The sequence below is a fragment of the Perca fluviatilis genome, chromosome 13, assembly GCF_010015445.1.
Source record: "Perca fluviatilis chromosome 13, GENO_Pfluv_1.0, whole genome shotgun sequence".
In the NCBI taxonomy this organism is placed as follows: domain Eukaryota; kingdom Metazoa; phylum Chordata; class Actinopteri; order Perciformes; family Percidae; genus Perca; species Perca fluviatilis.
The window spans coordinates 37812302-37838057 of NC_053124.1; the positions used below are offsets into that span (position 1 = coordinate 37812302).

The 25756-nt window shown below is 40.5% G+C and overlaps 2 protein-coding genes across 2 annotated transcripts; both read right to left on the reverse strand.

Annotated features, from left to right (window-relative positions):
• Window positions 1-498: 498 nt before the first annotated feature.
• LOC120570994 (zinc finger protein 436-like) lies at window positions 499-4650 on the reverse strand. Its single transcript, XM_039819677.1, has 2 exons — window positions 4497-4650; window positions 499-2035 (listed from the first exon to the last, which is right to left on the reverse strand). Exons 1-2 carry the CDS (start codon window positions 4648-4650, stop codon window positions 717-719), a joined length of 1473 nt encoding a protein of 490 aa, XP_039675611.1. The 3' UTR covers window positions 499-716.
• Window positions 4651-11994: 7344 nt separating this feature from the next.
• LOC120570995 (gastrula zinc finger protein XlCGF57.1-like) lies at window positions 11995-21669 on the reverse strand. Its single transcript, XM_039819678.1, has 3 exons — window positions 20853-21669; window positions 19932-20804; window positions 11995-12005 (listed from the first exon to the last, which is right to left on the reverse strand). Exons 1-3 carry the CDS (start codon window positions 21655-21657, stop codon window positions 11995-11997), a joined length of 1689 nt encoding a protein of 562 aa, XP_039675612.1. The 5' UTR covers window positions 21658-21669.
• Between the last annotated feature and the right edge of the window lie 4087 nt (window positions 21670-25756).

The following is a 25756-nucleotide window of genomic DNA, read 5'->3' on the forward strand; positions in this document are numbered from 1 at the left end:
CTAACGTACATGCTAGTCAACAGATGGTTTACTTCAAATGATTTCACTTTATTTCATCCTGAAGGGTACTCAGCATGTCCTGGTGTACCACACCGGTCATATCAAACAATTATATTTCTTTACTTTATTTATTGATACATGATTAATAGTGAATCTTGCTAAACATGCGTTACTTAGAAAGAAGTGAATATATGTATGTGTCATATAAAATATCGGGTGGTTACATTTGTCTGATTTCTTGATTATAATTGATTATATGACAGACATTACAAAACAAAAGCTTATAAAATATTTAACCCTTGTGTTGTCTTCCCGCAACTTTTTCTGGGTCAAAATTTTAAATTGAAACCTTTTTTCCAATGGTGTTTTTGTCACTTTTTTCAACATTCTTTTATAATTTCTTTTTCAAATGCTATAAAATTTAATATAACACCCAAATTCAATGAAAGTAGTAAACTAATAATTTATTTTACTTGTGAAGAGCGTTGTCACCCTAACCACCCACGTTATTTGTTTTTATAAATTTGGTTGAAAGAAAGCCAAATTTCCCATATCGAAACTTTTTGAAAATTTGACACGATGAAAACAGGAGGGTTAAAATAAGAGTGTACTTTTTTTCCTACCACACAATCTAATGTCTTCTATCTAGATGTTGATACAAAAAGATTTTTGTTTGACACTTGAGAAGTCTTGCCTGGACTTAAAAGGCACAAACGTTATTCCATGTCACCAGTCTCAGGATCAGAAGAGTCTCCAGTCTGGTCTTCAGTCTCTGGTTGTAAAACTGGATGTGGATGTGAGTTCCTGGCTGGTTCTGGTCTTCCACAGTCCACTCCATCAGCTTCTGTTTCCATCGGACCAACACATTTATGTGTTTTGACACGAGAACGCCGGGAAAATGTTTTGTTACAAACACTGCAGCTGAATCTTTTCTCTCCTATGTGGACTACTGCCATGTGTGACCGTAAACTTCCTCTCTGTGTAAAAGATTTCTTACAAACTGAGCAGCTGAAAGGTTTTTCTCCTGTGTGGACTACCATGTGTGACTGTAAACTTCCTCTCTGTGTAAAAGATTTCTTACAGACTGAGCAGCTGAAAGGTTTTTCTCCTGTGTGGACTACCATGTGTGACCGTAAACTTCCTCTTTCTGTGAAAGATTTCTTACAGACTGAGCAGCTGAAAAGTTTTTCTCCTGTGTGGACTACCATGTGTGACCGTAAACTTCCTCTTTCTGTAAAAGATTTTTTACAGACTGAGCAGCTGAAAGGTTTTTCTCCTGTGTGAGTTCTCATGTGTTTTATTAAATCTCCACTCTGTGTAAATGATTTTTTACAAACTGAGCAGCTAAAAGGTTTTTCTCCTGTGTGAGTTCTCATGTGTGACCGTACATTTTCACTCCGTGTAAAAGATTCATTACAAACTGAGCAGCTAAAAGGTTTCTCTCCTGTGTGAGTAATCATGTGTCTATTCAGATTTCCTTTTTGGCCAAATCTTGTCCCACACTCCGAGCAGCTGAATGGTTTCTTACATCTTGAATCATGTTTCAGAGAGTTTAAAGCTGACTGAGGTTCTCTGGTCTCCTTCCAATCAGCACTGTCATCAGTCTCAGGATCAGAAGAGTCTCCAGTCTGGTCTTCAGTCTCTGGTTGTAAAAGTGGATGTGGATGTGAGTTCCTGACTGGTTCTGGTCCTCCACAGTCCTCTCCATCAGCTTCTGTTTCCATGTGTTGAGTTTGTCTCTGATGAAGCTGTGAGGACTGAGCTTCCTCTTCATCATCTTCACTCTTCACAGGGACAGGAGTGAATGGGAACTTGGTGATATCAGCCTCCTCCAGCCCTTGAAGCTGCTCTCCCTCCTGAGTAATACACAGTTCCTCCTGTTCCTCTTTAATGTGTGGGGGGGGCTCTGGCTCCTGCTGGTCCACACTGGAGCTACACTCCTGCTGCTCAGGGGGAACCTCTTCTTTAACCACCAACAGCTGCTCAACATCTGCAGGAAACACATACAGAGAAATGTTGTGGAACTGTATCTTATCTTAATGAAAGTGACGAAAGGCGAGTCAACTTCGGTGGGGCTTTGAACAGATGGAGACAATTACGGTATTGTATAGGATTCCAAACCCACCCCGAATAGGATATCAGATAAGTAGGCTAAGTTACTGTAAGCAATGCATCTGTAACGTATTCTCTTATGGTAAATTAATGATTTTCTCTCTGAGCAAAAACCTTCATCGTGACTATATGACCTCCTGGTAACGCTAACTCAGTAATACAGTGGGCAATAAAGCACTGTGAAGAAAAGACCTTTACGACAGCAGATGTGGTAAAAACACTACCACTTGTGTCCAAAGCGTCAGCTAGAATTAACACAAACTGAAAGGTACATATAGCAACATTAAGACGCATAACAAGAGACTTGTCAGAATAACAGAGTGCAAAATGGACTTTACTGCATTCAAATGGTTCAAGTTGTGTGCGTCTCTGATGAACAGTGAGTAAAACCTGTCATTATTGTCTGATCTGGACATTATTTGAGTCTTTCACTGTGTTTTGGTGAGACTTTTGTTGATGCAGAGCTAATCTAATCACCATGTGGCTTCCTAATGCTAATGCTAGTTTAGCTGTACCTTTCTATTTCTAGTAAGACTGTTGTATTTGGACAATTTTGACATTCTCCTATGTAAATGACATGGATGGCTGTTTTTATTGCAACTTAATGGGGCAATCTGTGTTATTTCTTTCCCCAAACAGTACATCCCTATATGTAACCATCACCTATACAGTCCTAAGTGAATACCTATTCAATAATTGGTCCTTCGAGCCGGAAGTAAAGTTTTCCCCAGATCTCAGGATGCAGCGTAGTGTCACATACAGTGGGACCTTACCAGAATCAACACGTCTAAAGCGGCAGTTACAACATCCTCCACCTTAGAGACTATGAAATGAGTTTTATCGGTCACAGGCAAGCCATTATAACTAGTTAACTTCACACAGCACAGTATGCTTTCCTCCAACCCATTAAGTCAGATAGGCAAGGCAGCTTTTTTTGTATAGCACATTTCAGTAACAGGGCAATTCAAAGTGCTTTACATAAAACATCAAAGAGCAGTTAAAAGCCATTAAAAAATTAAAAACTGATAGTACCTTGTTTGTGCGATAGACTACAGACTGTACTACATTTAACAATTATTTATTTAACATAAAATATTACATTTAAATAATATATAATTAATAAATTATATCTATCTATATGGCTATCTGCCACATGGCGAGTAAATGTTTGTACCAAAATAGTTCTGTTTTTCAGTCTTCATTTTGGCAAAGGTGCAACTACTTTATTCTGTTCCTCTGCTTTCTGCATGTCGGAGCTTAGCGGGGGGCTGGCCGACACACACACAAACACTGGCGCACACACCAGACGCCAGCCACCACGTCACTTCTGTTAACTGTTAGACAGCGTTTACCTTAGGCTAATTAATTAGCTAGTAAGTGCCGATTTTTGGCAGCCAAGCTTCCAAAAGAAAGCACAATGAAATTAAATGTTAACCGATCACCAACCATTGACCGACAAGCAGGAAACGGAGTCTCAGTTCACCGTCCGGGAGGCTCTAACGCACTTTCCGCACTCCGTGTCCACGGACAGCTGTAGGCTTTTACCGGTTAATGTTCTGTGCGTCGTATTTCCTGAAACGGTTGCGAGACTGACACAAGTCCACAGCGGCGTGTATGTCGGAACCTGTCTCCACCGCCTCCACCTGCAGGTTGTCAACTGTGTGGTTTGGAACGAAAGGGAGAAAACAGGACAGAGTAACACAGCGGATATCGCTCAAATAAATGTTTCTTTTTTTGACAACGTAGTTAAGTTGGCAGGTGTGCGTTGCTTAGGCGGCCGCCTTAACTGCAAAGTGCTGCAGCCCTGTCATGCATAGTCCCGACAAAGAAGTTATCCATTTTCCTGATTAGAACTGTCGCAGCGCTAACTGGGCTCAGCTCATGAAGCTGCTCTGACCAACTGACCTTGAAGGTGGAGAAAATCACCCTTTGATCCGATTCAACCACGGTCCTCAGATTGCTTCATTCCACATCCTGCCAACTTAAAATGACTAAGGGTGCAAGTAAATTGTAATTTGCGAGGGGGTGATTAATTTTCATAAAGTAGGCTAAAAATAGCCAAATTACATAGGCTTTACCCACTGTCGCAACAGGGTCAGCACTCGCAAATGTGGCATTTCTTAAAACAGTTGAGTTGTCCATTTTTATCCGTTTTTGAAAATAATAAATACGACTTGACAAAGTAACTATTTCAAATTCAGTTTATCAGCTTTAGGCTATTTCATACACACTCATACAGGCTGTGACTGCGCTCTCAGTGCGTGTTCCCAGTAAGACATTTACGTCCCTTAATGGTTAAGCCGACACTAAAGAATAAAATAGTTATAGTGTTTAGCTAGTGCAGTAAGCTTACGCCAGAAACTGCTAACGTTAACACGAGTTACGTCTAAGTAGGATGTGTATCGCTGGACTGTAACTGTCAACCGTCAGCGAGGATACGGGCGAGCTGCGATGATACGGGCAAGCTGCGCCCTCCTCGTCCTCAGATGTAGAGGACAGGTCATTGATCTGTCCCTGATCTGATTCTCCATCACTCATGTCCAGATCTAGCTTGCTCTAGCTTCTAACATGTCAAAAGACATGTAAACAATACCCCTCATGGCGCCGGTGCGTGTGGGGGCGAGAAATTTGTTCCATCATATCTGCTCTGTACACCATCATTGGCTCTGAAACAGTGAGTGACGAAGTGCTCAGGATGTTTTCTTGCTGAAGTTTAAGGTATCCTTGATGCAAAACCCCTAGGGTATGAAATGGTATCGGACCGTCTCCAGCGTGTACTTTATCTGAAACTGTGGTTTATTTTTACACAGATTGATGTGATACAACTGATGTTTAAAGTTTCTCTATTCGCACCGACTGCAACAGCTCACATAAAGCATTTAAATATTTACCACGCTGTTTCTTCAAAGAGATCAACAATTTAAATCGGTTTTATTTTCATGAACATTGGAGATTTATGAAGCGAGAATGTGCAGTAGTTGTCTCCAGGGAAACACTCTGATCCACTGCGGGCTCAGTTTAAATAATAGTTGCAGCTTTAGACCTGTGAGAGCTGGAAGAAAACCGCCTTTCTGGTTTTACAAATGTTTCTTTCAGGGTGGAAGTGAGTTCAAGTTTCTGAGGCTACAATGGTTTTGTCGCTTTTATAAATTTGTGTCGCTTTCTTTGGCGTTCTTGTCGTAATTCATCTATCGTTAGGCTGCGTGCTTCAAACATCATTTGTGCAGTTTTTAGATCTCCTGGATCAATAATCTCTAACATTTTAGTGACAGTATGTTGATTTTTCAAATCTTGTCGCTTCCCCCCCCCCGACCCTCAAATGTATGTCGCTTCTTTGACATTTAGTTTTCTTCTGACATTTTTTAAACTTTTGTATCCCTTTGTTGATGTTTTTCCTGACACACACACACACACACACACACACACACACACACACACACACACACACACACACACACACACACACACACACACACACACACACACACACACACACACACACACACACACACACACACACACACGAAAACAAGTTCCTTCACGAGACTATTTAACAGAGGCACCGTGGCTCTTCGTGCCGCCCAAGACTATTGTGATTGGTTTAAAGAAATGCCAATAAACCAGAGCACTTTTTTCTCCCATCCAGGAATGCTGTGTGGACTAGCCAGACCTTCCTCTGCAGCGCTGTGGAGGAAGGTCTGGACGTGCAAGACTAGTGTGAAAGGATCCCTACTTCTAAAATAAAATGAACCAGGTTCTCTTGAACTTCTATGCTCTTGACTTCTGCAGATTTCCCCCCCCCTTTATTTCCCCTAAAAATCCTGTTAACGTTATTCCTACCTCTCTCTTCATCATCTTCACTCTTCACAGGGACAGGAGTGAATGGGAACTTGGTGATATCAGCCTCCTCCAGCCCTTGAAGCTGCTCTCCCTCCTGACTGCTCCACAGTTCCTCCTGTTCCTCTTTAATGTGTGGGGGGGGCTCTGGCTCCTGCTGGTCCACACTGGAGCTACACTCCTGCTGCTCCTCTTTAATAACAATCTGGCTTTTGTCGTCTGGAGGCAAAGCTGAAACACAGACAGAAGTTAATGTCAGCTAAGGTTTAGAGATTGCAGGGGTTCCTCCAGAAAAGTTGTTTAGCTCAGTGGCCAGTGTGAAAATGAGACTCTAAAAAAGCTAGAAGACTCCATAGGGCCCTACATGAAGTCAGTGCTACAAGCTAATTGGAGATTTTAATATATGACTACGTCTAAGTACCGGTTAAGATGACTTGAATTGTCATGTTATTTTTTTATGATACATTTTTTTATTTGTATGTCTTTGAACACACACACACACCATACAGAACAAACAAATACAACTGAACAGGAACCAAAACCCTCACCCACCACCCACCCTCTGCGGTCTTGAGGAAAACAAAACAAACCAAAATACAAGAAAACAAAAATCACACCTTGCCTAGTTGCTCTCTTCTAATTATTGTGGTGTTGAGGTCACCAGGACCGACACCTGTGCTGCTGCGTTTCTCCATAGGTCTATAGTCAATGACTTGGCTTTGTTAATCCTTGCTGTAGAGAGCTCAGGCATAACTATATGTCTGTATGACCGGAATTAATGCAGTGTTGGTTTGTTGATGAAAGGTGCCCCTCTCTATGGCCGAGGTTAAAGTTTGTAAAATGGTAGGTCCTAGTAGGTCAAAGTACTGTAGAAGAAGTTCTGATGGAATTCCGTCCAACCCCCGTGTTTTCCCTTTCTTAGCTGTTTTTAACACCGATTTAAGTTCCTCTAATGTTATAGGTTGACCCAGTTCTTCTGCCTTCTCTGGGTCAAGAAGAGGCAGGTTTAGCTCTTTCAGGAACTTTTGGCACTGTGTCGGATCCGGATTGCAGGAGGATTCATGCAACTTTGAATAAAAGGACTGGAAAGTAGCGGTGGTATCTTTAGGATTGGTTGAGATACCTCTGCCTGTGAGGATGCTGTTGATAGCAGCTCTGCATTTGCTTTGTTTTAAAATTTCAGAGCAAGCAATTTGCTTGGTTTGCAACCATTAAAATAGTATCTTGCCTCACTCTGGGCATTATGAATTCAGCTCTCCTTAGCAAATCATTTAGCTCTGCTCGATTTGTGACTAAAAGAGTATGCGTAGATTTAGAAAAACACGTATTTAGAGACTGCTCTAATGATTTGCAACGTTCTTCCAACTCCGCAATCCTTGCCGCTCTCTTTTTCTTCAAATTGACCGCAAAGGAAGATGTGAAATCTCTAATAAATCTATTAGTGGCTTGCCAAATGTACGCAGAGTCCAAAACTGAGTCAGTATTGATTGATATAAACTCCGCCAGCTTGGCTCTAAACTCTCCATCAAAATCTGTGTTTTGGAGAAGGGAATTATTAAATTGCCATCTCCTACATCTTTCTCCTAACATATCACAACGGAATGTGGTTATCAGCACATTGTGATCAGACAGAATTGCTGGTTCTATTGCTATCGTGTGGAACATTGCCTTAAGCTCACTGGAGCACAAAATATAGTCAATGCGGGAGTGGGTGAGGTGATGTGTGCAAAAGAAGGTGTAATCCTTTCTAGTACGATTGTGCATCTTCCATATATCTTTAAGATGGTGGGATTCCACAACTGCTTTAAACATGTCCGATATGCGTTTTTGGGCTTTTGTGTGGTTGACCCCTGATCTATCCTGATTTAAATCTAGTACTGCATTCGTGTCTCCCCCTATAATTAGTGAATATTCATTGAGATAAAGCAATTCATTGGTTAGGCATGGGAAGAAACTTTCATCACATGTAGCCGGTGCATATACCGAGACAAATGCTATTTCCCTACTCCTTGTCGTGGTACATATATAAGATATCCTGCCTGAAAAGTCTTTACTGCTTTTGTCTATGGTAAGTGTGCATTTCCGCGACAGCAACACGATGGAGCCCTTGGTTTTGGTGTCGTCACTAGTGAGTAGTACCCTACTGGATTTTGATGGCAAATCTGTAGCAAAGGGTGAACTGTTAGCTCTGTGCAAGGTGTGGCAAAAATATAAAAAGTTAAATAATTCCCCTAACCCTCTGAGACCGTAGACCCCCTCCCCTATTTGCGTGACCACATCAAATGCAGTTTGCGCAAAACTCCATCTCAAAACTACACCTCCTGTCTTAAGTCACAGGTTAATTGAAACAGGTCTAGTGAATTCTTATGTTAAACATGAACAATATTATAAACCCCTTCGAACAATTTCTGGACTAAGCTATGTGAAAAACAGACCAATCTAGTTGGAGCAATAAGCAGACTATGAGCTGAACAGACCTTGTCCCTCATGTTCTTTCAGTCTAGCTTAAATGTTAACAAACGGACTGTAAACTGACCAGCCAGCATTTATCATGTATTTTCTGTCTGGTTAAGTGTCCCTTTAAAGCTCGGCTCCGAAATTTACATACAGTATCCTTAGGATCACCAACCAGTATTTATCATGTATTTTCAGTCTGGTTAAGTGTCCCTTTAAAGCTTAGTTACGAAACTTACATAGCGCATCCTCAGGATTCATCATGTTCCCTTTTTTTCAGCCCGATTAAGTGTCCTCAAAAGTATAGATTGTAGACTGAGTAACCAGCATTCATCATTTCTTACAGTCTGGTTAGACGTCCCTTCAACGGTTGGTTCCAAAACTTAAATGTGACGCAGTCAGATTGGTCCGGTTCACATACCATGATTTCCTGCATCTCTGGTTCTGCCCAGATGTGTTGCTGGGAGGCATTAATTTCGGCCAGCACTCCCTTCACTGCGCTGTAGATCACTGATTTAAGCACACTTAGCTGCTTCTCCAAGACCCGGTTGATTAATTCCCCCATATTAGAGAACGTTTTCACATCAGTTGCTCCGTTAGCCACTACTCCATTAGCTGCCGACACGCTAGCAAATTTCTCTGAACGAGTAGATAGTTTAGGCGACAACGAGACCTGCATTTTCGTGCCTGTAGGCGTTTCACAGAGTCACCGTGATAACAGACAAAACAATTTGGCGCCGAAGAAAAAGTAATAGACCTGGTTATTTAATGAAATACAGAGGTGAGTGCCGGAGCTCAGTCGCTTGCAACCATAGCGGGTGCTGGTCACGTGTTTCTCCCTTGTCATCATGTTTTTGTATCTTGTATTTGTTCTTGTTATGGACACACACACAAATGCACACACACAGACACACACACACACACACACACTAAGCCTCAGTGGTTACAATACTGTGCTGTTGTGCTCCAAGGCAAACATCATTACTATGTAACCATCACCTATACAGTCCTAAGGGAATACCTATTAAATAAGAACCTTTGTTTATCTAGAAAACAGCCCCGAAATCACCTTCAGCAAACCCACCAGACCCCATGTAAATAATCAGTACTTTTAACGTGTATAGAAACAGCATATTTCCACATGTAAATGGGTGAATTAAGTAGACGTCGACCGATTATTAATCATTTTTTACATAATCGGCATCGGCCGATATCCGAGTATATCAAGCCAATTAATAGGCAGGCGCAGCTGCGGGCAGCCTAGAGTTAAAAACATGAATAGGCAACATTTTTTACAGCGCACCCAGACCAGCTGCCTCCAGCCCCTCCCCTTGTGAAGTCATGCGCTGCATGCATGACAGCCTCAACAGCAATGCACTTCAGGCTCAGAGGCTATCGTTAGTAGTAGCATGTTGCTGGTGTTCCAGCCTTGGGATTAACTGTACTTATAAAACCGTAGAAACACCGCGGCCACACCGCTGTGAAAGCTCCCCGAACGTCAGAGTTCGGTTGTTACCCCTATCCGTGGCAGTGTCCTTCACTCCATATCTTTATAACGGAGCTAACCGGAGCTGACTGGAGCTAACCGCTAACGCAGCTAACCGTTGCTAACAGAGCCTTCAGCTCTCCGTGCCTGTATCCATTAACTGCATTTACGGACTCGAGCAACGAATAAAACCCTTCATTTTATTAAATTGGCTGGACGAGTTTTAAATTATAACTTAGAGATCTAAATGAGTGCAACATGACATGTAACAGCAGGATCCCCAAAACACAGATAAAACACTTCAACAAATGAACAATGATCTAACAAAGTGAACAAGAATTTACTTTAGATAGCCCTAGTCTTATGTGATTCAACAGGAGTTAGGAGGAAACAGTGTTGAGGTTAATAAGAGGTCACTTTCTGTATGGATCAAACCATTTTTAATAATATAATATATTTGTAATAATAATACTGCAATACTTTTATTTTATTTATGAAAGTTTCCAGCTTTGTGTTCTCAGAAGTTTGATAAATGCTGCTAAGCGCACTAAACTTTATTTTGTTTCGTTGAAAAGTTTATTTAACAAAGTATTTTCTTCTTACCTGTTTCGTTCATTTAATATATTTTTATACATAATTTATACAATATATGTTTTTACATTATACATTTTTAATTTAAGTATACAAGTGCAGATTGGTGAAGTGTTCAATAAATGTTTTTGTTAAGAAATTTTGTGTATATTAGTATTACATTTTATCTTTCAAATAGAGGTTTAAAAACAAGTACATATCGGCCAAAATAAATCAGCAGCATTTATCGGCTGACCCTGATTTCTAAAGATCGGCATCAGCCAGAGAAAAACCCATATCGGTCCACCTCTAGAATTAAGCATAGCATATCTCCACATGTAAATCGGTGAATTAAGGGTTTATTTCAACCAAACCACAGTGGTGATTGTTGCAACCGTGGAAAGACGAAACAAGACGGCTTTTGAACTTCTATGCTCTTGACTTCTGCAGATTTTTTCCTCCTTTATTTCCCCTAAAAAACCCTGTTAACTTTGTTCCTACCTTCCTCTTCATCATCTTCACTCTTCACAGGGACAGGAGTGAATGGGAACTTGGTGATATCAGCCTCCTCCAGCCCTTGAAGCTGCTCTCCCTCCTGACTGCTCCACATTTCCTCCTGGTCCTCTTTAATGTGTGGGGGGGGCTCTGGCTCCTGCTGGTCTACACTGGAGCTACACTCCTGCTGCTCCTCTTTAATAACAATCTGGCTTTTGTCGTCTGGAGGCAAAGCTGAAACACAGACAGAAGTTAATGTAAACTAAAGCTTAGAGATTACAGGGTTCCCCCCAGAAAAGTTGTTTAGCTCGGTGGCCAGTATGAAAATGAGATTCTAAAAAAGCTATAAGACTTCATAGGGCCCTACATGAAGTCAGTGATACAAGCTAACTGGAGATTTAGACAGACTATGTCCAAGTACCGGTTAAGATGACTTGAATTGTCATTATGTTTTTGTATCTTGTATTTGTTCTTGTTTTAGACACACACACACACGCTTTTACACAACACACACACACACACACACACACACACACACACACACACACACACACACACACACACACACACACCCACTCTAAGCCTCAGTGGTTTACAATATTGTGCTGTTGTGTTCCAAGGTGAACATCACTACTATGTAACAATCACCTATACAGTCCTAAGGGAATACCTATTAAATAAGAACCTTTGTTTATCTAGAAAACAGCCCCGAAATCATCATCACCAAACCCACCAGACTCCATGTAAATAATCAGCACTTTTAGCGTGTATGGAGCCAGCATATCTCCACATGTAAATCGGTGAATTAAGGATTAATTTCAACCAAACCAGAGTGGTGATTGTTGGAACCTTAGAAAGACAAACCAAGACGGCTTTTGATAGTTTTATTGTGTTTCTGTCCACTTTGAATGCAGTGTGTTTTACGATGATAAAAGTCCTGATTATTTACATGGAGTCTGGTGGGTTTGGCAACGGCCTGTTAAAGAGCGAAGATTCTAATAGAGCTTATGAACAAATGTTTATTTCCATACGTCCTATCGTCATATCGTTGCTGAGAGAAGAGATCACAGGAAGGAGAGAAAGATCAACTGAAGGTTTAATGACCAAACCTGCTCTGTGTAGCCGAAGCTGAGGGTTGTAAACAGCGTCCAGTAGCTCCCGTTGTCGCTCGTTCTCCTCTTTTGAACGACAAAGTTCCTCCTCGTACTCTGCTATCGTTCTTTCAAACAGCCCAAATATCTCTTCAGCAGCCGCAGTTAGTCGCTGCTCCACCAACGCTCTCAGCATCTGGACTTTACACGTTACCTCTTTCTCTACACAACAAAGACACTCTGCTAACACACGTTTCTACTAGACGCCATCTTGTTTAAAATGTGAAGGCAGCCGCAGCAAAGACTACAGCTTCCGGTGCAGATTAGTTGCTGAGCTTCAAAATAAAAGTCCGGAAGTGTTCCAGACTTCCTCTGGAAAACACGCAGGAATATAAATGATTAAAACACACTTTTGAAGAAAGACAAATACTTTATTAAATTCCCAGAGCTCTGAGAAAACAATGAACCCTTTCCTTTTAATGTGTCAAACAGAAGATACAAGTTTTGGTCTTGCAGTGTAATTTCATCTGATTATGTTGTTTGTCTGAAGGTGAACATTTATTTATTGTTTAGTTTTTTTTAGCCGGCTGTAACTCACAACAGTCAATGCACCGATAACAAGCAACATACAAAACAAAACATTGCTTTTACACAGTGGCGCAAAAAGTGGGTATGTGCTATATGCGGCGCATAGGGCAGCACCGTGGGGGCGCCAAAGCGATGGTAAAAAAAAAAGATAAATATATAATTTGTTTTGGTGTTTTCTATATGTAGCTGCTTTTGTGCGTTTCTAAATCATTTCTAAATAAAATCATTTCTTATAAAGCAAAAAAGCTGTCGGGGGCTAAAAATAGAAAAAGAAAGAGGGAAAAGGAGATATGTCAAGGGATGCAACAGCATTTAAATAAGTGGATGGTGAAAGGCAACAGGTAGGATTTAAAGTGTGACGTCTGTGCTTGGAGGCTTGTAAATATTCATGTTAGCAGACTAGCTAGCGTTTGCTAACACTGGGAATGTAGCAGCCAAATGGGGGTTTACAGCTAGCTTAGAATTGCTGAGCTGAAAACTGGAAAATATAGGGTAGCATGTTCAATAAATGACAATAATCTGGGAAACATAACTAATGCTATAACTCTGGTTTACCATGGAATCATTAATAGATTTTATTTTACCATTAGCTGTCAGACATACAGGCTAGGCCTATAGTTACATCTGTTGGATGACATGGAAGCTGTAATTACAGGGTCACATCTCTCTCTCTCTCTCTCTCTCTTTAAAGGTCTGTGCTAAGTGGCTCTCCATATTTGTATATACAGATTCATTTCTTCATTCATTCTGTATTATTAATATGGAAAAACCAATATGGAAAATCTATTACATAATGTTTGTTTGACAATATGTCTTAGTGGAGAAGAACACAGGCAAGGAGTGAATGAGACAGACATGAGGTCAGCGATGACATCAGGTAGAGATGAGACCAGTGATGACATCAGGTAGAGATGAGACCAGTGATGACATCAAGTAGAGATGAGACCAGTGATGACATCAGGTAGAGATGAGACCAGTGATGACATCAAGTAGAGATGAGACCAGTGATGACATCAGGTAGACTTTATGACTTTTCATAAACAGCTGAAGGAGCAGCGTTCGCCCTACATGTACATAGCAGAAACCCTGTTGTGCGTCTGCCCTATATTTTTGATACCTTGGCGGAAGAGGAAAAAAAAAACAAGCATGCAAATGGAAATTATCACGGCCGGAAAAATTATCGAGCTCATTTGTATTTATCATGCGAATAATCGATTTATTGACTGATTTGTCGGTTCACGATAATTTGCCTCATTTATGATTGGTCTCTTTTGAAGTAATTAGTCAATTGGATTTGTGATTGTTTTATATGTTTTCCCCCAAACTTCCAGACCATAAGTTACATATGGCAGTATGAGAGATTGACATGATAAATATAATGAATTTGTATTAAGAATACCTTTGGTTTTGCTTAGAATTGCAATGGACTTTGGTATTTTAGTTTTAATATGATTAACATGTGGTTTCCAGCATATTTTGTGATCTGTGACAACTCACAGAAATCTGTTTCAATTTCAATATTATCTAACATAATATGTCTAAAATTCGTGAAATTCCGATGTCCAAATATTATGTATTTAGTTTTATTTATGTTGCTTACTCCGCCCAAACAGCTGACGAAGGTTTCAGAGGAAAGGACGTCTCATTTCCCTTTGCCTCTCTCCTCCCATGATTTCATCTCGTCCCTCCCGTGCCTCCTCGGTAGGAGGGACTAAGAAGCGAGGAAGGGAGGCAAGTGGATGAGTCGAGGAGGCAATTAAAGGGCTATGGGATGCACCTACAGTTTGAGGGAGACAGAGGCTAGGTCGTTTATCTAAAAAAGTATTTTTTTTTCTAATTAATGTTAAAACAACTCTTGAACGTAAACATGTTCCACTAAAACAACTTCCTTCCGGACGCTATTTTACAGAGGCACAGTGGCTCCGTCCGACGCTTAGCACCGCCCAAGACGATTGTGATTGGTTTGAAGAAATGCCAATAAACCTGAGCACGTTTTTCTCCCATCCAGGAATGCTGTGTGAACTGGCCAGATCTTCCTGCGCAGCGCTGTGGAGGAAGGTCTGGACATACTAGTTAGACTACTAGCATGGTTACTAGACGTTTGTTGTATCGTTGCGTTAAGTAAAGCTGTGTAAGTTAGCATTTAATGTTATCTAACTGCTATCTTTAACCTACTGTACGTTACTGTACACATTGTGTGACCTGCAGGACCCGAGCAGAGCTACGATGCTGTCCTGGGTAGGTCAGTATATGGTCTATTATGGAAAATGATGATCCAGCTAACTACAAATTGTTGCGGTGATCTGATAAACAATGCGTGGTCGTCTTTTTTGACACTTCTGTCGCTTTTCCGCAAAGTTAATTATAAGTTTTTTTGTCACTTCTTACCGATGTTTTTGTCACATTTTTCCTGCGCTTTTTTATCTTGTTTTTTCCCCACGTTTTTGAAGCTACTTCCAACATTTGTCACTTTTTTAACGTTCTTTTATCATATTTTTCTCTTCAAATGCTATAAAACTGAATAAAACACCCAAATCCAATAAAAGCACTGAGCTGATCTTTTATTTTACTTGTGAAGAGTAATGGTTGTAGGGAACCATCCACGTTATTTTTTGACAATTTGGTTGAAAGAAAATCTAAATTTCTGATATAGAAGCTTTTTGAATGTGGGAGGGTGAACAGGGGGGTTAATGGCAGGCTACACACCATGTTTTAAGGTGTATGCCGCCAACTACTCTAACAACATTAAAGGTCCCATGGCATGAAAATGTTACTTTATGAGGTTTTTTAACATTAATATGAGTTCCCCCAGACTGCCTATGGTCCCCCAGTGGCTAGAAATGGTGATAGGTGTAAACAGAGCCCTGCAACATGGCATCATGACTTTGCCTAAACATACACACCACTTTCCTAAAGCCAAATGGCGTGTTATCTGTACGCATTTTGAGCTATCCACGTGTATGTCTACGCTGTATACAGCAGATGTAAACATAGGGTTTAGGAAAAGAACATTGGGAAAGGCTTTAGTAACACAAAAAAGCGACAAAAACACGGAAAATAACGACAAAAACCCGCTTAAGTAAACACTAAACGGTTGGGTTTAGGAAAGAAACATTAGGGAACGCTTAAAAACAAAAACAAAAAAATGGCCACACGCGAACCCGGCTCTCTTGGGTGAAAGTCCTGTGTTTTACCCATCCACCACCCCAACCAACCTCCCTACACGGACCTACGTCTCTTTATACTACTCGCTATGGCAAATATTCACTCGTAATGTAGGTCAATTGCGGGCGAATTGCGTTGATAAACACGCTAAAAAGCGATTATGCGTCTTGATAACACGCCTAAATGGCATACGAATTGGCGTGTCGTACATACGCCACTTCATGAGATCAGTCTGAGCCCTGGGTATCCTGCTCTGCCTTTGAGAAAATGAAAGCTCAGATGGACCAATCAGGAATCTTCTCCTTATGAGGTCATAAGGAGCAAGGTTACCTCCCCTTTCTCTGCTTTGCCCGCCCAGAGAATTTGGCCCACCCATGAGAGAGAGAGACATCATGGCTTTCAAACGAGCAAAGTGGCAGTTGGTGAAAGGCCACACCCCCACCCTCCACCTTGCCCCCCCTCTCTCTCTCTCCTCCTCAATAGCTACAGACACAGAAATGGCACATCCTAAGGAAAGGTCATAGTGGGACTGGCTCTAGTGGCTGGAATTCTGCACCAAGGCTGAATTTCGGGAAAGAGACTTCAGATACAGTATTAGGGGACCACTAAGGTCTATATAAAAGAGACTTCAGATACAGTATTAGGGGACCACTAAGGTCCATATAAAAGAGACTTCAGATACAGTATTAGGGGACCACTAAGGTCCATATAAAAGAGACTTCAGATACAGTATTAGGGGACCACTAAGGTCTATATAAAAGAGACTTCAGATACAGTATTAGGGGACCACTAAGGTCTATATAAAAGAGACTTCAGATACAGTATTAGGGGACCACTAAGGTCTATATAAAAGAGACTGCAGATACAGTATTAGGGGACCACTAAGGTCTATATAAAAGAGACTTCAGATACAGTATTAGGGGACCACTAAGGTCTATATAAAAAAGACTTCAGATACAGTATTAGGGGACCACTAAGGTCTATATAAAAGAGACTTCAGATACAGTATTAGGGGACCACTAAGGTCTATATAAAAGAGACTTCAGATACAGTATTAGGGGACCACTAAGGTCTATATAAAAGAGACTTCAGATACAGTATTAGGGGACCACTAAGGTCTATATAAAAGAGACTTCAGATACAGTATTAGGGGACCACTAAGGTCTATATAAAAGAGACTTCAGATACAGTATTAGGGGACCACTAAGGTCTATATAAAAGAGACTGCAGATACAGTATTAGGGGACCACTAAGGTCTATATAAAAGAGACTTCAGATACAGTATTAGGGGACCACTAAGGTCTATATAAAAGAGACTTCAGATACAGTATTAGGGGACCACTAAGGTCTATATAAAAGCATCCAAAGACCACCATATCACGGGACGTTTAAACATTTAAATAATGACCTTTTCGTCTCAGTTTTACTTTCTCCTATTTCAAATATTCCCCCGATACTCCATTCCCTCCCTATTTCTACCACTTTGTCTTTTAATCTTTATTACGGCAAGCCAAGAGGTACAGGAGCACACAAAATAAGACAAGGGCGCCATCTGTAGGCCAGTATTTAGCACTTCCTTACCTAAAAACTAAAACTTCTGTGTAAAAATGAATAATGTTACAGCTGTAATGCTGCTAGAATCAGATATTTAACCCTCCTGTTGTCCTCGGGTCGACTCTGACCCCTTTTCAAAGTTTTCTATATCAGAAATGTGGGTTTCTTTCAACAAAATTGCCGAAAAATAACATGGATGGTGCAACGCAGCGCTCTTCACCATTAAAATTGTCAAAAACATTGAAAAAAGCGACTAAAGGCATTGAAAGCCTAGAAAACAGCAGAATAAAGCTTTGAAAAAAAGCAACAAACAACAAGGTAACAATGTTTTAAAAAGCAAAAAAAAAAAAAAAAAAAAAATGTGGAAAAAAGCATCAAAAAATGTCTGAATTTATTTTGAAGTGGTTTTTTTTTTACCCAGGAGGACAACAGGAGGATTTATTAAAACCGAAGGAGCAATGTACTAGTCAAAAGTATACTTTGAATACTTGGGTAATTATGCTTTTACAAAATATGATCAAATGTAAGCATGTTATTTGCATTATTTTAGTGTATTAACACAAATATATAATACTCTCTTATATTGCTATTTAGTTTTATGTTGTATAAGTACACTGTTGTCAAATAAGTAAACTTTTAGTGTTATTATATTCACTCTACTTTGTTCTTTAATGCATACCAAAATACACTTGTAAAGTGCTTCAGTCTACTTTTGAGAAGTATGACTTTAAGCACGTTTAACATGTTTTTAGTATATTTAATCAAAGCATATGTATTCAATATTTATTCATAGTTTTAATTTGTAGTCAGTCCAGCCACTCTGGCAGGTGACCAGGTAAATTTAGATTTTTTTAAATCCACTTATGTAGTTGGCTGTTTGACCAGAGGACAACACAAGGGTTTTTTAACCCTCCTGTTGTACTCGGCTCAAATTTGACCCATTTTCAAAACTTTTCTTTATCAGAAATTCAAAAAGTGAGATTAGGTTAAAAGGATTATGTTTCTAAAACAATGGATTGTACAAATGCTATCGTTGTGCAATGTGAACATAACGGACGGTACGATCATAAATAAGTACGTTTTTTTTTTATTTGATCAGTAAATCACATTGAGATCAAGCTCTCATTTACAAGAGATACCGGAGTACAGAGTGAAATATCAAACACAAATACAATCAAATGAAAATAAGAAAGACAGCAGTATGCATGCATAACTGGAATTTCTTTTATAAAAGTATTATATACAAATAAGTTAAGAATGTAAACACCCATTTCTAAGAAAATTGTAAAATTACGTTGGGCACCTGGGTAGCTCACCTGGTAGAGTGCACGTCAAGGTTATTATAGTTTAGTCAGCTTAGTTTTAATTAGTTTTTAAAGCGGGTTTGCTAGTTTTGTTTTCGTTCAGTTTTTTTTGTAATATGGGTTATTTGTTGGGGCAAGATTGAAAAAGGTCATAAAAAAATATTGTGTAACAATAACTCAACAAACACATCATACCATTTTAGAAATATGTATTCACAATGTATTCAACAATAACACCAGTACATAAAATGTACATATGATGATGAGCACAAACACACTATCTCACAAAAGTGAGTACACCCCTCACGTTTGTAAATATTTCATTGTATCTTTTAATGGGACAACACTGAAGAAATTACACTGTGTACAGCTGGTATAACAGTGTAAATGTGCTGTCCCCTCAAAATAACTCAACACACAGCCATTAATGTCTAAACCGCTGGCAACAAAAGTCAGTCCACCCCTATGTTAAATTCCAATAGAGGCAGGAAGACTTTTATTTTGAAAGGCCAGTTATTTCATGGATCCAGGATACAATGCATCCTGATAAAGTTCCCTCGGCCTTTGGAATTAAAATAGCCCCCCCCCCCCACATCATCACATACCCTTCACCATACATGGAGATTTGCATGGTTTTATGTTGGTTAGCCTAATAGCTGGTTTGATTTGCATTAAGAGATGATTTTATGGAAAGTACCCCATGCCAATCTCTAGGTATGGTGAAGGGAATGTGATGATGTGGGGGGGCTATTTTAATTCCAAAGGCCAAGGGAACTTTATCAGGATGCATAGTATCCTGGATCCATGAAATAACTGGCCTTTCATAATAAACATCTGCCTGCCTCTATGGGAATTTAACATAGGGGTGGACTGACTTTAGTTGCCAGCTGTTTAGACATTAATGGCTCGTTTGTCCCGTCACTTATAATGTACAGACAATCTGACCCAATACGGCTCAGTTTTTTTTTATGTATCTTACTCTGTCAAGCGGTAAGGTGCTTCTGAGTAGCCATACTGGGTTGTTATGTTATCCAGTCAGGGGTAAAGTATTGTGTCCCCCCATGGCGACTCCGCCACAAGCCACTAACTCAGAGCAGCTGAATGTTTTCTTACATGTTGAATCATGTTTTAGAGAGTTTAAAGCTGACTGAGGTTCTCTGGTCTCCTTCCAATCAGCACTGTCATCAGTCTCAGGTTCAGAAGAGTCTCCAGTCTGGTCTTCAGTCTCTGGTTGTAAAAGTGGATGTGAGTTCCTGACTGGTTCTGGTCCTCCACAGTCCTCTCCATCAGCTTCTATTTCCATCGGACCAACACATTTATGCGTTTTGACATCAGAACGCCAGGCAAATCTTTTGTCACAAACACTGCAACTGAATCTTTTCTCTCCTGTGTGAGTTCTTCTCTTCATGTGTGACCGTAAATTTTCACTCTGTGTAAAAGATTTTTTACAGACTGAGCAGCTAAAAGGTTTCTCTCCTGTGTGGATTCTCATGTGTTTCTGTAAATCTCGACCCTGCATAAAAGATTTATTACAAACTGAGCAGCTGAAAGGTTTTTCTCCTGTGTGGATTCTAATGTGCATCTTTAAAGCTCCACTGTGTGTAAAAGATTTCTTACAGACAGAGCAGCTAAAAGGTTTGTCTCCTGTGTGGATTTTCATATGTTCCTTCAGCGCTGAGTTGTAGCCAAATCGCTTAGAACAAACTGAGCAGCTGAAAGGTTTTTCTCCTGTGTGAGTTATCATGTGTTTCTTCAGGGTTCCATTTTCAGTGAAAGCTTTACCACACTCAGAGCAGCTGAAAGGTTTCTCTCCTGTGTGGATTCTCATATGTGACCGTACGTTTCCATGCAATGAAAAAGCTTTCTTACAAACTGAGCAGCTGAAAGGTCTTTCTCCTGTGTGAGTTCTCATGTGGTTCCGCAAATCTCCTTTCTGTATAAAATATTTCTTACAGACAGAGCAGCTGAAAGGTTGCTCTCCTGTGTGAGTCATCATGTGTTTCTTCAGATGTGACTTGAAGCCAAATCTTCTCCCACACTCAGAGCAGCTGAATGTTTTCTTACATCTTGAATCATGTTTCAGAGAGTTTAAAGCTGACTGAGGTTCTCTGGTCTCCTTCCAATCAGCACTGTCATCAGTCTCAGGTTCAGAAGAGTCTCCAGTCTGGTCTTCAGTCTCTGGTTGTAAAAGTGAATGTGGATGTGAGTTCCTGGCTGGTTCTGGTCCTCCACAGTCCTCTCCATCAGCTTCTGTTTCCATGTGTTGAGTCTGTCTCTGATGAAGCTGTGAGGACTGACGACCAACACAATGATGAACTTTAAGGCTGCTGGACCAGAGGAATCTTTGCTCACAAACAACGCAGCTGTATTGTTTCTCTCCTGTGTGGTGGGTCATGTGTATCCGTAAACTTAGTTTCTGTGAAAAATCTTTACCACACTCAGAGCAGCTGAATGGTTTCTCTCCTGTGTGAACTCTCATGTGTTTCTGTAAACTCCAACTCTGCCTAAAAGATTTCTTACAAACTGAGCAGCTGAATGGTTTCTCTCCCGTGTGGATCATCATGTGTTTCTTTAAACATCGTCTCCGTGCAAAAGCTTTCTGACACACTGAACAGCTGTAAGGTCTTTCTCCTGTGTGAGTTCTCATGTGTTCTGACAGTTGTCCCTTCAGACTATATATTTTACCACAAGACGAGCAGCTGAATTGTTTCTCTCCTGTGTGAACTCTCACGTGTTTCTGTAAACCTCCACTCTGCGTAAAAGATTTCTTACAGACTGAGCAGCTGTAAGCTTTTTCTCCTGTGTGACATTTCATGTGTGTCTTCAGATCTGCCTTGCAGGCAAATGTTTTCCCACAGTTAGAGCAGCTAAATGATCGCTGGCTTGTCTCCTTCCAAAAATCACTATCAACACTGTCATCAGTCTCTGGTTGTAAAAGTGGATGTGAGTTCCTGGCTGGTTCTGGTCCTCCACAGTCCTCTCCATCAGCTTCTGTTTCCATGTGTTGAGTTTGTCTCTGATGAAGCTGTGAGGACTGAGCTTCCTCTTCATCATCTTCACTCTTCACAGGGACAGGAGTGAATGGGAACTTGGTGATATCAGCCTCCTCCAGCCCTTGAAGCTGCTCTCCCTCCTGACTGCACCACAGTTCCTCCTGTTCCTCTTTAATGTGTGGGGGGGGCTCTGGCTCCTGCTGGTCCACACTGGAGCTACACCCATGCTGCTCCTCTTCACCAACAATCACTTTAAGAACGTCTGGAGGTAAAGCTGAAACACAGACAGACAGCCGTTAATTGGAGTCTCAACAATACTTTGCTAATTAGCTGATTTCACTGTGATAAGGACGGGCCAACTAGTTGTGCGCCAAACCAAAAAGACAGGAAACTGTTTTTCATACTGTAATTACACAACACTCAGAGCAGATTTAGGCAGATTTGCCGACTTTGAGACTCTGATAAATTCCCCCAGAAGCAAAGAGTCTCATATTCAGGCTGTGAAACAGGCTGCTGGGATTCAGCTTTGTGGTAATTGCTTATAAAAATGAAATCTTTGTTTTGTTTGATTAGCTAAATTCTACAATGGCTAAGAAACTTTTTTGCTGACTTTTTTAGGGCATTAGGTCGACCAAGCTGTAAGTGAGAAGACTATATGAGACATGCGATAACTTGTTAATAAACTATGCATGTCTGGTTCTTGATGTGATTCTCATTTCCTGTGTGACACCCCTGGTTTATACAACTACCGCTGACATCAGGACTAGCCACAATACAAGCTTTTTAGACATGACTGTGTCTAGGGATGGGTACCGAAACCCGGTTCCACTATGGAACCGGTTCCTACGCAACCAGCAGGAATCGGACTGGATTATAACGCAAATTTCGGTTGATCATTTCGGTTCCACTTAATGTGTCGACTGAAATATTTTCCCTCTGTCGCTCTGAAACGTTTGTAAAAATATCACACTTTCTCTGTAGTCTACCGTTAGCTAGCTACCATCAATGTAGGCTACTTTCAAAATGCCATGTTCTCCCTCTGGGCTCACCAAAATGGACGTAAAAGCATATTAACCGTTCACTGCATGTGATCGCTAGTAAACAGATTACTTACAAGAATCGGTTTAGGAATCGGAATCGCTTTAAAAGTACCGGTTAGGCATTGCAATCGTAAAAATCCAAACAATACCCAAACCTAACTGTGTCATGAACCAGCTCAAATTCAAGACAAAAGAAGGGACACCACAGAATTAAGGATTAAATTAAAGCCAATTTATTTAACCCATAACAAATCTTACTGAAAACTAGTGACTGACTGATTATCGGCCCTGTTTTTTGGCAGTTTGCAGATTATCTGTATCAACGTTTTATTTGCCTGATAACCGATAAAGTTAATGAATTAAAAAGTGTTCTACGTTGGGTCGGCTACAGCTCTGTGTCTGTCCCTCTGCTCCGGCTTCTCTCTTCCCCTGAGTCTGACTTAATGTCCCGCCCACAACACCGTCTAACTGGATAGATATTGTACGAGTAATAGCAAATCAACACTCAACCCCGCAGCTAACAGCCAATCAACACTCAACCCCGCTGCTAACAGCCAATCAACACTCCTCAACCTCACAGCAGCGGACATGCAGCAGCCTGGAGCACAAGCGTCTCCTTCTCCGTGCAGTTCCTCGCACTAAGCTTCAAAGGTAAGGCTGCAGGAATTTCCAAAAGTTAAAAACATTATAATCTTTCACACTAAAGTTCCAAAAACACTCTATTTCTATAATGATAAGCCTGCCAGGCTGTATCACTTAAAAAGCCAGAATGAACTTTTTGTGGCGATAGCGTTAGCTTGCAGTGTTACTGTAATACACCGTTAGCATTATTAAGATAGAGCGATAGTTATTAATCTTTAAATAACTTTAGTTCCAGTGCAACAGGGACATATTTAAGCTTCCACCCTGCAAATGGAACATGACTCTTCTGTATGAGACGATGTTTTTACATGTTAAATGCAACGTTAGCCAACAATAACGTCGAGTCTCACAGCTATTAGGAACGCCTTAGCAAACCTCCGTTAATTCATTCGCTGGTTCATTAGGCCTATAGATAGATGAGTAGGAGAGAAAAACCCAGAAGCCTATCATGATATAGCTTGCACCTCAAACTATGACTTACAATCAATTAAAATTAGCTCCAGCTGCAACAACTAGGTTTTAAATGCATAAGTAGTTATTATTTAAAATGGAAGTTTACTGTAGTAACATTTTGTATTTTGTGTTTGTTACAATAAAATTTCTAAAGATTTTTAAATCAAGACATGTACGCTGATTTTGGACCGGAGAGGACGACAGCATGTTTCCGTGCTGAAGAGGACTTTACAGTAGCTGGTGACTGGTTTTCGTTTTTGAGCTGTGTTTCTTGGACTAACAGCTAACTGTAAGTTGGATTTCTGTGCGTTTGCTTCACTGAAGATAAAGTTGGAGCTACAAGCTACCATCAGGCCTGCAACTTTTTGTTTTTTTCTCTTGGTGTGCGTGTGTGTGTGTGGTAACACAGTGGTTTAATAGGGTTTGAGTACATTTTACATTGAAACTGCTGTAAAGAGGAATCATTTTGTGTAGCTGGAGTGTTCATTTGAAGAAATATTGCAGTTAGCATATTTGAAGGGTGTGATTTGTGTTAAATGTTTTTTCTGACTTAATGTCCTAGGGCTGGGCAAAATATAGATATTATATTGATATCGTGATACAAAATTAGATATCGTCTTCGTTTTTGGATTTCATTATATTGTAATATGACATAAGTGTTATCTTTTCCTGTTTTTAAAGGCTGCATTACTGTAGTGATGTAATTTTCTGAATTTACCAGACTGTTCTAGCTGTTATACTAGTTGCCTTTACCTACTTACATCCGCATTACTGATGAGTATTTGTCAAAAATCTCATTGTGTAAATATTTTGTGAAAGCACCAATAGTCACACCTACAGTATCGATATCGAGGAGTTTGGTCCAAAATATTGTGATATTTGATTTTCTTCATGTCGCCCAGCTCTATAATGTCCTGCCCTCAACACCGTCTGATTGGCTAGATGTTGTACCAGTAATAGCCAATCAACACTCATCAACCTCACAGCAGCTGACATGCAGAAGCCTGGAGCACAAGCGTGTCCTTCTCTGTGCAGTTCGTCACGCTAAGCTTCAAAGGTAAGGCTGCAGGAATTTCCAAAGTTAAAAACATTATAATCGTTTATGCTAAAGTTGCAAAACCACCTAGCCTGGTTGACACCAGACCCTTCTCAGTTGTAACTGAGAGTGGGTCTGGGAAAGGTTCATTGACAGTTAATTTCCAAAGGGGCGTCACCAAGGGACGCCAATCAAATGCCTCCGGGCGCATTGGATAGTCCTTCAGCCAATCAGACCAACGATCTGGGTGATGCTGCGCTTCGGTAGCCGTCACGTTGAATGTAAACAAAAAGCTGCGCTATCGTCGTCGCGTAAAGCCCGCCTCAGCGGTTGTGATTGGTGCCTCAATTTTGGGGACATTGGAAATGGGTTTGAATGGGCTCTTCGCCAGACTGTCTTGCAGAGCAAATCTCAAATTTGCCGGAAGTTCGTCAGGGTTTAACCAGGCTAAAAACCACCCCCAACTCGGTTGGCTATATCACTTAAAAAGCCAGAATGAACTTTTTGTGGGTTTTTTTTTGTTATTCAATCTAACGGCTCAATATTATTTGTACATTTAAGTTATCGTTCAGTAAACAGTACCTTTTTTTGTTAAAGAGTTGTCTGGGGTCAGTTATTCTAATACAGCACAATAGAGTTGCAGGTTAAAAGTAGGGTGGTATATGACTAATCCAAAATAGGTCAACCTTCGTGGTAGCTAGGTTAACGAACCCAAACACCTCACCATTCCAGCCTAAAGTTACTTAGGCCTAACAAAAATAATTGTTTGGTTACGGTTTCCGACCTACCCTGTCAATTTATTTATGCGAGTTTGGGGAAGAAATGATACGAATTAAATAAATACACAAATAAAAAGCTTGAGGCAAACTATAATTAAATATTTGTACAACACTCTTGCGATGCAAGATGCCTGTTGTCCTCCAGCATTGCTGGAAG